The 14262-nt window shown below is 33.5% G+C and overlaps 3 protein-coding genes across 3 annotated transcripts; 1 reads left to right on the forward strand and 2 right to left on the reverse strand.

Moving 5' to 3' along the window:
* Positions 1 to 96: 96 nt before the first annotated feature.
* On the reverse strand, positions 97 to 7484 carry LOC106648608 (transport and Golgi organization protein 1-like). Its single transcript, XM_014365627.2, has 16 exons — positions 6707 to 7484; positions 6257 to 6390; positions 4607 to 6143; positions 4416 to 4538; positions 4300 to 4349; positions 4119 to 4199; positions 3931 to 4047; positions 3774 to 3851; positions 3456 to 3683; positions 3212 to 3379; positions 2923 to 3145; positions 2685 to 2823; positions 2408 to 2594; positions 2207 to 2330; positions 1308 to 1799; positions 97 to 622 (listed from the first exon to the last, which is right to left on the reverse strand). Exons 1-16 carry the CDS (start codon positions 6906 to 6908, stop codon positions 567 to 569), a joined length of 3939 nt encoding a protein of 1312 aa, XP_014221113.1. The 5' UTR covers positions 6909 to 7484; the 3' UTR covers positions 97 to 566.
* A 1310-nt stretch (positions 7485 to 8794) lies between these two features.
* On the reverse strand, positions 8795 to 10178 carry LOC106648514 (60S acidic ribosomal protein P1). Its single transcript, XM_014365445.2, has 5 exons — positions 9993 to 10178; positions 9748 to 9901; positions 9337 to 9432; positions 9076 to 9141; positions 8795 to 8871 (listed from the first exon to the last, which is right to left on the reverse strand). Exons 1-4 carry the CDS (start codon positions 10062 to 10064, stop codon positions 9128 to 9130), a joined length of 336 nt encoding a protein of 111 aa, XP_014220931.1. The 5' UTR covers positions 10065 to 10178; the 3' UTR covers positions 8795 to 8871; positions 9076 to 9127.
* Positions 10179 to 10828: 650 nt separating this feature from the next.
* Positions 10829 to 14044, forward strand: LOC106648513 (ribosomal RNA processing protein 1 homolog). The gene is made up of 7 exons (XM_014365444.2): positions 10829 to 11230; positions 11329 to 11552; positions 11644 to 11814; positions 11912 to 12094; positions 12171 to 12442; positions 12525 to 13326; positions 13406 to 14044. The coding sequence occupies exons 1-7, from the start codon at positions 10960 to 10962 to the stop codon at positions 13613 to 13615; spliced, it is 2133 nt and encodes a 710-aa protein (XP_014220930.1). The 5' UTR covers positions 10829 to 10959; the 3' UTR covers positions 13616 to 14044.
* Positions 14045 to 14262: the final 218 nt, after the last annotated feature.

Below are 14262 nucleotides of genomic sequence, written 5' to 3' on the forward strand. Positions count from 1 at the left end.
TAGGTTTTTAGATTTATACTTTACAATTGCATTTCCTCCAAAAAATTTTTTAATATAAATACAATTATGACTGATACACATGTATATTCACAAAGACAATATCATCACTATATATACATTCACACATACTGAAATACATTCATTTTTTTTCATATAATGTTCAACTCAACACCAACGCGAATCTGAAAGCTTATTCTTTTAAGTATTTATACAAGCGGTTTTACGCTCGTGACTCAACATTTGATTATCATCACAAATACACTATGCAAGTAATTAAAAATAAAATAAAAAACCATAACAACGGTACTGAACGATATATAAATATTATATCACCAGTTATTATTTCATTCATATCAAATACGTAATTAATTTTGCAGTATTATCGGTTGTCAATCAGACACGGTACTAATCAAAGTACCAAATTCCTCGTAAAGAGCAATGACTAGCATTGCACTAAAAAAGGTTCGTTAATATATTCAAAAATATCTTCTTAGTGTAAAAAATCAGTAATTTAATTGCAGGAAAATGTTTCCCAAAAGGGAAAAAATTCATTTTCTATTGTTTTTCTACACCTTTCCTTGATGAGATTTGTCGAGCGATTCTCCTGATGAATGCAAGGAACCTACGGATGAAAAAATTTCTCATTAAATCAAAGTTGCAGCGAATAAATTCAATAAAATAATGCTACCCGATGTATAAGCTATTCAAGAGATAAAAATTGATTTAAATAAAACGAAAATCATAAACAACTGATAATACATCGGTGTCACTAAGTGTCAAAGAAATTTTTCAAAATGAGACTACAAAAAGTATCAAAAACCAAAACGTTGTCAACCTGACAATAATAAGATCACTTATTTGCATTTCCTTCCATGGTGCTCCAAAATTGTCTGACTTTAGAAAAACGTCTGCGTCCTTTTGAGAAATAAATTTTTAGAAAAGAAAATCATAAAAAAGAAAATGGAGCTTTGACTCATGAAATGATCGGTGAAAAATTGTCTGAGTCTAACAATACTGTTATTTCAATTGTTTCAAAAAAATTGGTCATAGTTGCGTAGTTTTGGTGGCTATATTAAAACTTTTACAAATTACAAAAGAGTAAATTGAATAGTTGTAGTTTCTATAGTAAAAAAGCATCAGACTACGTATTTCGAAATCACTATTAAAAGCTCACTAAAAAAGCTCGATCTAGGCTTCAAAGCTAACAAAAAAAAAGGCATAGTCAAGAGAAATCTCAGAAAATCCGTAGTAAATATACATATATTCGCACCGTGACTTTGGACACCCCTAAAAGTATAGTTACGAACCTTTGTAATTGCGCGTCCTCTGAAAGCCACTGGCACCGGCACCACCACCTGATCTTCTATCATCTTCCCAGGAATGATGAGCCGGAGGAGGATAATGACCTAGCGTTGGAGGTGGAGGAGGAGGAACGTCGAACATCATCGGAGGTGGATGAAAACGTGAAGTCATAGGTGGCATGTGATGAGGATGATGGGGTGGAGGTGGAAGTCCATGATAAATAGGTGGTGGAGACATCGGTGGCGGTGGTGATCTCGCATTCGCCCCGCTGCTGTTGTGAGGTGGTGGCGACGACAGGCGTCCGCCACCCAGAGGCGGCGGTCTCGAATTGGGAGCAGCCATGTCCGGTGGCGGCATAAAAGGTGGCGGAGGTGCGAATCCAGGTGGTCCAAACGGAGGCAGTGGTGGCGGTGGCATCCCAACGCCTCCGGCGAACATCAGTGGCGATACCGGATCTACTAAATTCCCACTGCTGTTCTCGCCGTTTTGTTGAAGACCTTTAGGTCGAGAATCAAGCATAACACAAGCAAGGGGCATTAGCTTTTACAATGGCAACATTTATCTACTCTGGAGTTTTGAATTTTACATTTCAATGCAACGATAAATAGAGAAGGAACTTTAAATGTAAATTAGGAATATTTGAGATCACCAGTAAAATAATTATCTGGTAATTTACGCGTAAACTTAGATATTCGTTATTTAACTACTACAGTTATTCAGTATTTCTACTTATACTTTGAATAATTTTGACTAAATCAATAGCTTACGAGTTCAACAATAAGATACGAAAGTTCGTGTAAAGTTTTTTGGCGTTACTTGTTTTTTATCTGTGTTTATATGTATTCAAAAAGAAATGTTCATGATTAAATTTGATGAGATCGATGCTTAAGACAACAGTACTTACGATGTAGCTTCATATCAGCATCGCTATCGTTCATATTCTTTTCAACGTGTGTGAGACGATTTCGTAATTGACTCGATTCCGCCTTGCTGTCCTCTAAACGGCGCTCGTATTGTCTAGCCAGGAGCTAAAAAAAAGTGGGAATTTTAGTGTGAATTTTGTTTCCGTGTACGCAGTTTAATTAACATTTAAAATAGATCATACCCAATTTTCGTGAGCTTTCTGCTCAGCGACTGATATTTGAGACTTGTATTCTCTTTCTTGATCAAGTATTTCTACCTTCAACATTTCTATTTGCTTTCTATAAGTGTGCAAATCTTTTTCCATTGAGTGTATTCTTTCCACAGTAGATTTATGCTCTCCTTGTTTTTCCATCCACAAAGCCTCTTCCCTTAAAATTATTGATTTTAAAAGTATTAATTTTAAAACTACCAGTATAGACTCAAAAATCGAGTTTCTATTTTATGAAATGTAATATTACTTTTGCCTTTGATTTTCCTTGTCTTCGAAAAATTTCGTCAGCACTTCTAGGCGAGTTTCTGCATCAGACTTTTCTTTTTCTGCTATTTTATATTGGTCTTTCAAAGATATAACTTCTTCTGATATAACTTTCATGTGTTCTATGGATAATTAAAAAAATTTTGAAATGCATACTTCTGTACCCTAAATGAGCGAGCCTTAACATTTATCACATAAAAAAAATATTTAAAAAAACCAACCTTCTAATAATTGACGAGCACCCTCTTCTTCAATCAATTTAGCCTTTAGTTCATCTCTCTCTTCATGCAAATGACTAAGTTCTACTTTGACTTGTGACACGTCGTAAATCTTTTCTAAATCTATATTACTTGAATTAAGTTGTTCAACTACCTTCAACAACTCTGCAACTTCTAATTCTTTAGCCCTCAATTGCTTTCTTATGATTGATTTTTCATCACTCAACTGCAATAATTTTACATCAATTATTCAATAAATTTTTAGGTTTATATAAATTATTTTACCACTTACAGTATTAACTTGAATTTCTAGATTTTGAATTTTAGATGAGAGCGTTTGCTTCATATCTTCGTTTGTACTTCTTTGAATTTTAAGTTCCTCAGCCACTGAAGTTAATTCAGTCTGTAATTCTTCAACTTTTTTCAAATTTTCAGTGAGATCTGCAGTTAAACTCTCATTCTAAACAAAAATACAATTCAAATTCGTAAAAATTTTATAGATTGTGAAATTAAAAAAATGATTCTTGTGATGCTACCTCTTGAGTTTTGGTTGCTAAAGCATTAGTTAAATATTCATTGGCAGACTGTTGTTCATTTAATTTAACTTGTAAATCTTCTATCTTCTTGGCTAATGGATTATTTTCATCTTTTTGTGAAGATAGCATTTCACGCAACATACGCTCTAATTCTAATCCAGTATCAGTTGCAGTTTCTAATTCTCTCTCTAGACTCGCAATTTGTTCTTCCAATTCACCTCGAACATTCTATAAAAATTGATATATTATTAAATTTCACTTATCAAAATGTAATCTTTTTTTAACACTTGTATAAGCCACATGGATTATTTATTATACCTCAGAAGTAGCCAAATCTGCTTTTAATGATAACACCATCTCATTTGAACCAAATGACTCATTCTCAATGGAGTCCAACTAAAACAAATGATAAAAGTTTATGATATAATTTACATATTACTAAAATAAAAATAACTGAGATGTAATTATATTTTACCTTTGTTTTTGTGGACTTGAAATTTTCATCAAGAATGATGCATTCTTTTTTTGTTACCATCAAATCCTTTTCGAGTTTATTAATTTTTGATATAAGATGTGCATCTCGTCGTTTGTTCTGCAAATATTAAAATTAAAATGAGCAATCATTTGAGCATTTATTCTTTGATAGATTTTAGTAATGCTTACTTCAATTAAATAGTAACCAAGAGAAAACAATAAGGTTGTAACAGCTGTTATACAAATATAAAAGAATTGATGTGAAGATTCCTGAAATAAATAATACATTTTTATTTTTGAACAGATATTATTAATGTTAGTATTAAATACAATAAAAATATAATATATTTTATTATTTATAAAAACCAACCTCAAGCACAAATTTAGAATCAATCTGATCGCAGGTTTCAGGAGTCATAGCTGAAAAATAAAAACTAGTAATGATTGTGTTTTTTAAAAACCCAAGTATGATTACTGACATTATACCTGTTTCTTTTATTCCACTAAATATAGAATGAACTTTTTCATCTTCTTCAGTAATTAAAACTGAAGCAGGTGGAGTTTGAAGACTATTAGACGCGACGTTGTCGATTACTAATTCTTCTGACCCTGAAATTAAATTAAAATTGTGAAAAATTCTTATTAAATCAATAAAACTGTAGTATTTTAAAACTTACCAATACTCTCAGCATTCAACAGATTTCTATTGCCATGAAGGACATTAAACTTTTGGGGAATATTATTCTCAATATTAGATTCTATAGGCTGATAGTTAACCTCTGAACTATCTATTAAAGAATCGTTTTCATTTAAGATATTTAATGAACTTGTATCATTATTAACATTTGATTCCAGTGTTAGTACATTTGAAACAGTTAAATTTTCAACAGTCTCAACATTGTTTTCAGTGGGAAAGTTTTCATATTCAGGAAGACTTTCATGATTGTTACTTAATGATAAAAAATCTTGATTAGACTGTATAACTGCTTCATCTTTAATTTCCTTCTCTAAAGGCACTTGTAAAATAACGGAATCATCAGTACTAAAAGATTCAGGTAAAGTATCAACAAGAATTACTGGTTTTTGCTGTAATGTGTTTACTTTTTGTTCATCTGTTACTGTTATTTCTGCTAAATCTTCAACTTTTTCAGAATTTATGCTAGCATTTATTGATTCATCAGACTTGATATCATTACTTTGAGGCTCAGATATTATATTATTACTATTATTTGAAACACTTAAATCAGAACTTTTTTCATCGTACAAAGGTAAAACTTCAATGTTTTCAGAATTAACAACTGGAACTTCTGGAATTTCTTCAACATGGTCATTATGATCTACGCTTAAATTAATATTAGATTTTGGAAGAAATTCATGTTCACTGCTTTCAACTTTTATACTATCAATAGAAAAATTTAAATTCTTGTCTTCTTCAATAATTTCTGAACTATTAAACTCATCATTTGCATCATCAACGTTTTTCTGTTCAGATACTTCTTCAGAAATATATGTTGGGTTCTCTTCAGCACTTTCCTTTGGTTTAATAAGTTCTGCAACTTTTTCAAAAGTGTTTTTTAAATCAGCCTCTTCAATAGTTTCAATTGGTGTTTCAGATGTTAAGCTATCTGGAGACACTGGTTCATCAAAATTTTTATCTAATACATTCTCTGATTCAGTAGTAGTATCAACACTAAGATCAGGATTATTGTTCAATGTGATTTGATCAGGCTCTTTACTTTGTGTATCATTTTCTACTTTGAATTCTTCTTTTGTTTCATCTTCTTCTGATTCATCATCATCACCATTCAATATTCCAGATAATCCAGAAAAAGCAGAAAATGTAGATTTGATGATATCAGGATATATTTCCATTTTCACATTCTCATCACTAGTTGATTCCTTGACCTCTTGAGAATCATGAGCTTGATTATTTTTTTCTTCAATGAGTTGTTCATCACTAGAAATGTCATTTTCCTGACTGATTTGAATATTTTCATTTAATTCATCCTTTGGTATTTCTGCTTCGTTGAGACTCTCTTGAAGAGTATTAAAAATGTTATTATTATCCTCAATCTGTTCCTCAGCTTGTTTCGTGTTATCCTTGGACTGTACATTATAACTTTCTTCAATTGGCACTAATTTATCCAAATTGGGATGTACGATTTTGGTTTCGCGGATAAACTTTGATGGAGCATAGCCTCTCTTACCATTTATCTAATAAAAATAAATAAATATTTAAAATAGAGAATAAAAGAAGCATTTGTTTATCAGCGTCACTGGACAGTGTAAGTGCTCTTGAAATATTCTTAGATTTCATAATCACTCACCTCAACACCCCAAAGATCAAGTCTAGAGCCTGCTTCTTTACTGAAAACTTTGACCTCCACATTGGCAGGAAAACTCAATACATCAGGGTCTTTTGAGGGATAAGGAATAGTTGTTTTACCATATGAAACAGCGACTGTGGAGTGAAAAAACCATGACTTTAGCAATGAAAAAGATAATCCAATGACAATATAAAAATATTTGCAGATTAAGATATGCATGCGTAAGAAAGAAAAATATTAGTAATAGAATAGCGTAGCATAGGTAAGCAACAGCAGCGTGTCCCTGGTGCATTAAACAAAGTAATCGGACACCAAGTAAGCACATGAATGGCTTCGGAGCATCGCAAGTAAGGCTGCAGCAAGCTCAGCCTACGCTACACTTGGTCGTGTGTAGACCGCACGGAAAAGCGATTATATAGGTGTATGTGCGAGGGGTGCAAAAGGCCATACCGGAGCAGTCTGGGTCGTAGCATCGTCGCTGATCGGACACCTTGGCCTCGCTGGTCTGGAAGCAGCAGTCGACAAACAACAGCAGGCCAACGGCGAAGAGTGCCAAGGTCCCGGGCGACTTTGTCCTCTGGGCAGCTCGCATGCTGCTGCTGGTTGCGCGAAGCCGTCGACCAGGACTATCCGCGTCACTGGCTAATTTCATCGTGCTGCTGCCAATTTCTTCGGGAGACGCTGCACGCAGATGGTGATTTGGCCTGGGAGCTCGCTGTCATCGGGTCAAGCGTTATGGATATTGACAGCCGTTTGTGTCGTGTCGTGCGCTCTTTTCCACAGATGATGTGTACTTTTGCACGGACTGCGAAAACCAAACGTTTATATTACAAGGCAGCACTGTAGCACTTTAAACGAAATACGCGAAGCAAGCTGCAAGTCGCACACGCACAATTCGCACTACTGTGAAAGGCCCCGCGAATCACGACTCCGAATTTTTAGCCGAGTCGACGTCTCGATTGGTGCGTAGGCGCCGAGCGCGAGATTTCGCAACCGAGGCGCAAAACACTATATAAACAGAAAGCACGACGACGTGTCAAGTCTGAAGTCGGCGGCGCAAATAATAAAAAATACGTCGTCGTCGTCGCGTACGCCAGCAGCGATCGACATCTCCGCAACCAGTGTATGTAGCAGTCTTATCAGACAAGACTCGCGGGATGTCTCTGCGGCTCAATCAGTGTGCCCGATAGACAACGGCTTGTATATGCACTGCGAACGCGTCGCTGCCTTCTTTTCTAATGATTTACAGCATCGACCGATCGCCAGCCAGGGTTTATACTTTATACTTGGCTACGAAAAAATGGAAGGGGGAGAGGAAAAAAGGGCTCGTTAGCGATCGCTGCCTGGCTGCCTGCATATAGCTTTATCTATCCATCGCTAGCTGTCATCAAAGTTAATTAATTTTTAACTCTTGATGATGTGTAGGCGATATCAATAATCTATATACGAACGTGGCAATTTCGATAAAAATCCTTGTTTTTTTTGTCATTTAAATTATAGGATAGGATAGGTAGCGAATACAAATGTGACCAGCTCTCGTATCTGTATCGATCGGTTCGATACAGATAATTATAATTCAATTAGAGGCCAACTCTTTTTCGATATCTTATTCAATTAAATATTCAAATTTCTTTTCGACTTGAAAATGAATATCAAATAACCGAATTTAAAATTACGAAAAAATTTGTAAGATAAACCCTCTAAAACCTATTTGAAAAGTTGAGTATGAAACGATCGTTGCAATCATGACACATGCTCCAAAAATCATCTGTATTGTAAATCAGTATCATGAATAATTAATTAAAAGTACGAGACAAAACATTTAAATTGATTCATGACGTGTAAGTAAGGGGTGTTCGAGACTCGGAAAAATCGAGCTATCCGCGATATTTCGAAGTGGCCTGCCGTGCTTGAATCGGCTAAGACTTTTCAAACTTGACGGTTTGATAGCATTATTATTTGTATCAAGTACTATTATTATTTTATTTTTCCAATTAAATATCTTAATCAAAAGTTATGAATCGTTTCGTGAATCAGATTTGTATTTTATTTTGTCGGACCGCTTTGATTTTTTGACCGTTGACCTGAGTTTCGCGCAAGCTCAAGACCAAAGAACCAGTTAATCCGCTCGATTTTATGGCTCGAGCATACCTTTGTAACAAATACACTTTAAAATCATCACTGAAAATTATTTGATCCTCGGTAAAATCGTAGTCAAATCATTGAAACAATTCCAAAAGATAATTCACTCAATAATTAGGCTCATAATTTGAAAGAAATTGAATAGATTTTTTCTATAAAAAAGTATCTATTGGACAGATATAATGAAATTGCTTCAAAATAAATCTGATAAGTTGATAAAAACTTTAAAATATTTCGCTACTCGAGAAACTGTTTTGACAAAAGAAAATAATCAACTGAAATCGACTAATGGTTTATGTATTATTGTGAAATTCGAACTTGAATCAAATTTTGTCAAATTAAATATTTTAGTTTTTTAATAAGGGTATCAGGGTAATTGTAAACAAATAAGACGTATATTTTTTAAGAAATTATTTATTTCCTATTTTGTGTTTTTCCAGTATTCCCATGATGCATGGTTCAGTCAAATAGACCTGTAACACAAATAAAAATGATCATTTAGTACAGTTTTACTCATTGAGATTGAATGAAATTTAATTTATAAGGAGCAACTCATTTAAAAATTTGTCTACACAAAAACATTTTTCGGTAGCTAATACATGCATAAATAATCATTGTATGCTCATTAAAATTAATAATAATAAACCAAATAAATGCATTGGTTTTAAATATCTTACCAAAGCCTGTATCATCAGATACTGTGCAAACAGTATTTCCGTGATCCATGGTTTAGTCAAACAGACCTGAAACACAAATACAAATGATTATTTAGTATGCAATCCTATTAAGTTTGAAAAAAATTACATTCATACGCAGAAAGTCATTTAAGAAATTTGGCTACACGACATATTCAGTAGTCTAACACGCTTGAATAATCATTTTATGCTTATTAAAATTGATAATAAACCAAATAAATGTAATAGTTTTGAAAATCTTACCGAATCCCATGTCGTCATCGGATTCTTCTTCAGGTTCTTCCTTCTTCTTCTCCTCTTTGGCTGCTGGAGCATCAGCGGCGGCAGCGGCTGCTGGGGCTATAAATGAAGGATTTTTTTATTGTAAGAGGTGAATTTCAATATATTATAAGAGTATCATTTTGAAAACTTTAGCAAATTATCTATTTTTGGATAACTTATTGACATTTTTACAATTTTTATCAAGATTCAAATATTTTAACCAAAAAGTTAAAACAATGTAGAATAAAAGGCCTCGAATGAACCTAGTGCATTCTTGCAGGCATTTCAATCGTTAATTTTTCCTCAAAAGCTGACCGTTCTAGCAAGGTGAAATCTAGGTCGGTGGATGAACAGAGGAACAAAGTCAAAGTAAGAATATGAACAGAAACTTACCAGCACCACCAGCTGGGGCAGCTCCAACTCCTGATCCAATGTTGGTGATCAGGTCCTTGACATTAAGACCTTCTACAGCCTTGGCGAAAAGACCGGGCCAGTAGGGCTCAATGTCTACGCCGGCAGCCTTGAGGATGGTTTGGATCTTCTCACCCTGGAAATTAAATTATGGGTGAAATTTGCAGTTCGCGCAATGGCCGAATAAAAATTAATTTTTGCAAAATAAAATATGTTTCGGTACTTACAGTGACGGCGACATCGTCGTCGGTGAGGATGAGGGAAGCGTAAACGCAAGCGAGTTCGGCTTTGGTCGACATTTTTTAATAATTAAACGTGCAGTCGCCTGAGGTTAGGCCTTAGCTTCAGAAGAGAACTCGCACGTGGATACTCACTGAGTACCGGACGGCAGGAAACAGAACAAGCAGAGAGCTGTGCCGCTGCATGCTGGTGCGTAAAATTTTGGAATTACACAGATCGCGCCACCACAGCGGCATCGCGCATCACTTCCGTTCAGGCACCAGATATGAATTGAGTAGTTATGCAACGTATCAAAATTCTAAATTAATTCTCTCAACTATTAAGTTATTGACATTCTTATGACCTTCAAATATGACTTCAAGCTTACTTAAACAGAAATGCCCTTACAGCACAACTAAAGTAGTCAATATTTATGTATAAAAGCATACCTAATACAACGCATCAACATTATCTACATAAAGTTATATAAAAATTATTTATTTTAAATTCTTGCAGTGCAGCGATCTTTGAAAAATCATGTTATTTTTTTCCTGTTTATTCGTGATAATTAAAAAAGTGAGACATAACATGGAAAATATAAATATCAAAATTGACATGATTTTTCATCCATGGCCGCACTGTAAAAATTACAGATACAAAATGATCACATAAAAATGTTAAGATAAGGATTTTGAATATTTAAGAAAGCTACAATAATTTCTAAATAAAATATATCTTTCTAAAAATTGATCAGTTTCAAGAATTATGAGGTGAAAAATATCATTTTAAACTTGCCGCCAATATTCAAGATGGCAGCAGCAGTTGATGACCACTGCGACTTACTGTACGCGCGGGCCAGTAGAGCCACGTGCAGCGCGCTGACGAGAATTTCAGAGCACATGCACCACAGGGGCGTCTAAAGAAAAGAAAAAGAGATTTTTTCTGGCTACGAGAAATACAGAAACTTCTCTCATCATGTCTGTTGTGCAAATAAAATCAACGAAGCTGAAAAAGCGTCCTTTCAAAGGGAAAAAAGTGAAAAAAACCAGGGCCTTGAGCAATGGCACGCATATCAAGGAAAATAAAAACCCAGCTCCCAAAGTGTCCCAAGCACCTAAAAACGAAAATTTATTTATGGTCGAAGCAAAGTTTGTCCGTTCACTAGCGAACAGTGATAAGAAAGTGAGGGACAAAGTGATAAAAAATCTCAAGAAATGGCTCACTCTACGCTCTCAAAGCTCTTGTGGTATGTTACTTAAATCTTTCATATTAAATGTGAAATTATTGATTGGGGAGCCCTAACAATTTGAAGAACTCACTGTAAAATGAATTTTTTTGTTATAGTATTTTCAGAAGAAGACTTTCTAAGATTATGGAAAGGCTTGTTTTACTGCATGTGGATGTCGGATAAAATGTTAATACAAGAAGAACTTGCTGAAACGATCAGCAAACTTGTATTCTGTTTTGAGTCTTTCGACACCGCGCTGCTTTATACAAGATGCGCTTTCAAAACTCTTGCTAAAGAGTGGTTTGGAATAGATAACTACAGGATCGACAAGTTTCAAATGGTATGTCCAATCTATCTATTCTACCCAATAACATTTATCAACCATATTATTAATTTAATAGTGAATTTTTATAACTTTTATTTCTTTTTAGCTTGTCAGAAGAATAGTAAGGCAAACTTTTGTATTGTGTAAAAAGTATTCTTGGGATAAACCCTGTGTTGTTGCGATTGCCAAAATTTTCCAAGAATTATTGATGGATCCAAAAACCAGTTTAGGATTAAATTTGCACATAACTGATATCTTTATGGAGGAATTAGCCAAAGTAAGTCTACACCTACTTCATTTTACAACAGTCACATTTCTTTTTCAATTTTTAAATTTCTCATGTTTTATTTTACTTTGAACTTTTTTTATTTTAGATTGGAGAGGAAAAAATCCCGAAAAATATTGTAAAAGAATTTATTAGACCCTATACAATTCATTTAGCTTGTTCAAAGGATCGCAGAATAGTAAATAATATTGTAAAAAATATTTTCCGTTATTTGATTTTCCAATCTGATGTTGGCATGGACTACACCGAAAAATTTGAAGCTTGGAGGAATGTAAGTAAAATGACTTATTTTGATCATTTGATATTTTCAATGATTAAGTATATTGACTAAAATATATTCTCTATAGGCTGGTTTTCCTTGCAAAAATATTAATGATATGCAAAAAATTGAAGTTTCTGATGATGAAAATCAAGATGATGAAAATCAAATTGATGAAACAAACGAAGATTGTTCAACTAATGTTGAAAAACCCTTAGATCCTAGAGCTGGACGAGTAAATGTGGAAATTCCACAAATCTTATTTAATCCTGCTGGAATCGTCAAAATTTTAGAAAAGTATAAATTTCACAAGGATTCTACCACGCAGACAAGAAAAGTAGTTACTAAATTGATAGCTGAGTGAGTTTATAATTCTCATTTTTTTTTTCAAATCAAATATTAAACTTTACATATATTTATTTATATCTGAAATCATTTATAGCTTCTCCAAGCTGACCAAAGGAGATATGCCAATTGGTATCAAAGAAGTACCTGCCCTTGAAACAACCAGATATGATACTCAAAAGGCAGCTGAAGATCTTGTAGAATTCAAAAATAAACTTGAGTCAGACACAAGTAAAGCGTATAAAAAACAGCTTTCTTTAAAAAGGAAAGCAGAAAGGGAGCTTGAGTTAGAATCAAGTCAACCTAAAAAACAACCAAAACAACAGCAACAAGAACAAGTTGAAGAGCTAGACATAAGTCAAACATCAAAAAAAATGCTGAAGAAGCAAGCCAAATTGTTGAAAAAACAAGCCAAAAATGGTCTTGAGTCAGGTTCAGGTAAATCATCAAAAAAACAGGTTCTTCTGGCAAGAGAAGCTAAAAATGAACCTAAGACAGACTCAACTAAGGTATCCAAAAAGCAAGTTCTCTTGGAAAACCAAGCAGAAAATGAGCTTGAGTCAGACTCACCTAAATCATCAAAAAAAAAAGTTCCTCTGAAAAAAGAAGCAAAAAATGTAGATGAGTTAAATTCAAGTGTAAAATCCAAAAAACCAGCTCTTTTGAAAAAACAAGAAAAAAATATAGAAGATTCAACTTCTCTTTCAACATCAGCTGAATTGAGTACCTCTGAAACAACACCTGCAGTTTCTGTAATCAAAAAGCTTAAAGGAAAAAACAAAAATAAAAATATGGATTCAGTTACTACAACACCAATTGCTGTGAAAAAGTCACTATCGTCCAAATTGAATACACCCGTTACTACACCAGTGGTTACTCCAAATACAAAGGTCTTCGATGTGAGTAAAATTCTAACTACAACAAATTTACAGTTTCAATAATTTACAGTTTTAATGATTAATTTTACAACTTTTTTAGACGTCATCAGCCAAGAAACGAGTAAGAATAATGCTGGAGCACAATAAAGAGCAACATACTTCCGAATACTTTCGGCAACTTAGGCTAAGTCCTGCTATTCCATTTGATGGAAATAAAAAACCAAAAGCAGGCGTACTAAAACCGAGTCCACTACCAAGCCCAATTTATCCGTTTACGAAAGAAATGTACAAAAGAAAAATATTTTTATAAAGAGGAATCTCATCTTCTAGGACAAAGACTCTTTTTATCAATTTTTTTCATTGTATAAATATCATCTCTTAGGTAGCTTGAATAAATTCTTCTTAGTTTAAATATAACACTTCAGTAGAAGCGAGTAAGCAATTTTAAACATGAGAAATGCTAAAATTTGTATATATTTACTCGCGAACAATGAGATATATAATAGTATATATAATATACCATGTAAAAATACAAGAATAAACTATTCATTGAATAGTATTATTGTAGTTAACGTACTATAATATGATGATTTTTTTCATGAAATGTGTAATGTAATATTTTTAAAAAATGATTTTTTGTAAGCATATACTTGTATGATTTTTAAAATTTTGATGAATTGTAACTCATCTCATGTGGATCTTTACAAATAAAATTTTTCAATAAAAAAATTTAAAATCACTTTCTTTTCGCATTCAAAAAGTTATACGAATTATGAACTACGAATTCCTCTGAAAAACCATTCAAGTAACTGGACTTTCAAGACATTGACGGGTAACATTTCAACTTTTATTTTGTTTCTGAATTAAAACACATCTTGTTTTTTACTCACATGAATTTAGGTGACATATTGCTTTGAGGTACAGGTGTTTTTAAATAGTTTGTTACATTGATGTAAT

The sequence above is a fragment of the Trichogramma pretiosum genome, unplaced genomic scaffold (assembly GCF_000599845.2).
Source record: "Trichogramma pretiosum strain Unisexual culture from Peru unplaced genomic scaffold, Tpre_2.0 scaffold69, whole genome shotgun sequence".
Classification (NCBI taxonomy): Eukaryota; Metazoa; Arthropoda; class Insecta; order Hymenoptera; family Trichogrammatidae; genus Trichogramma; species Trichogramma pretiosum.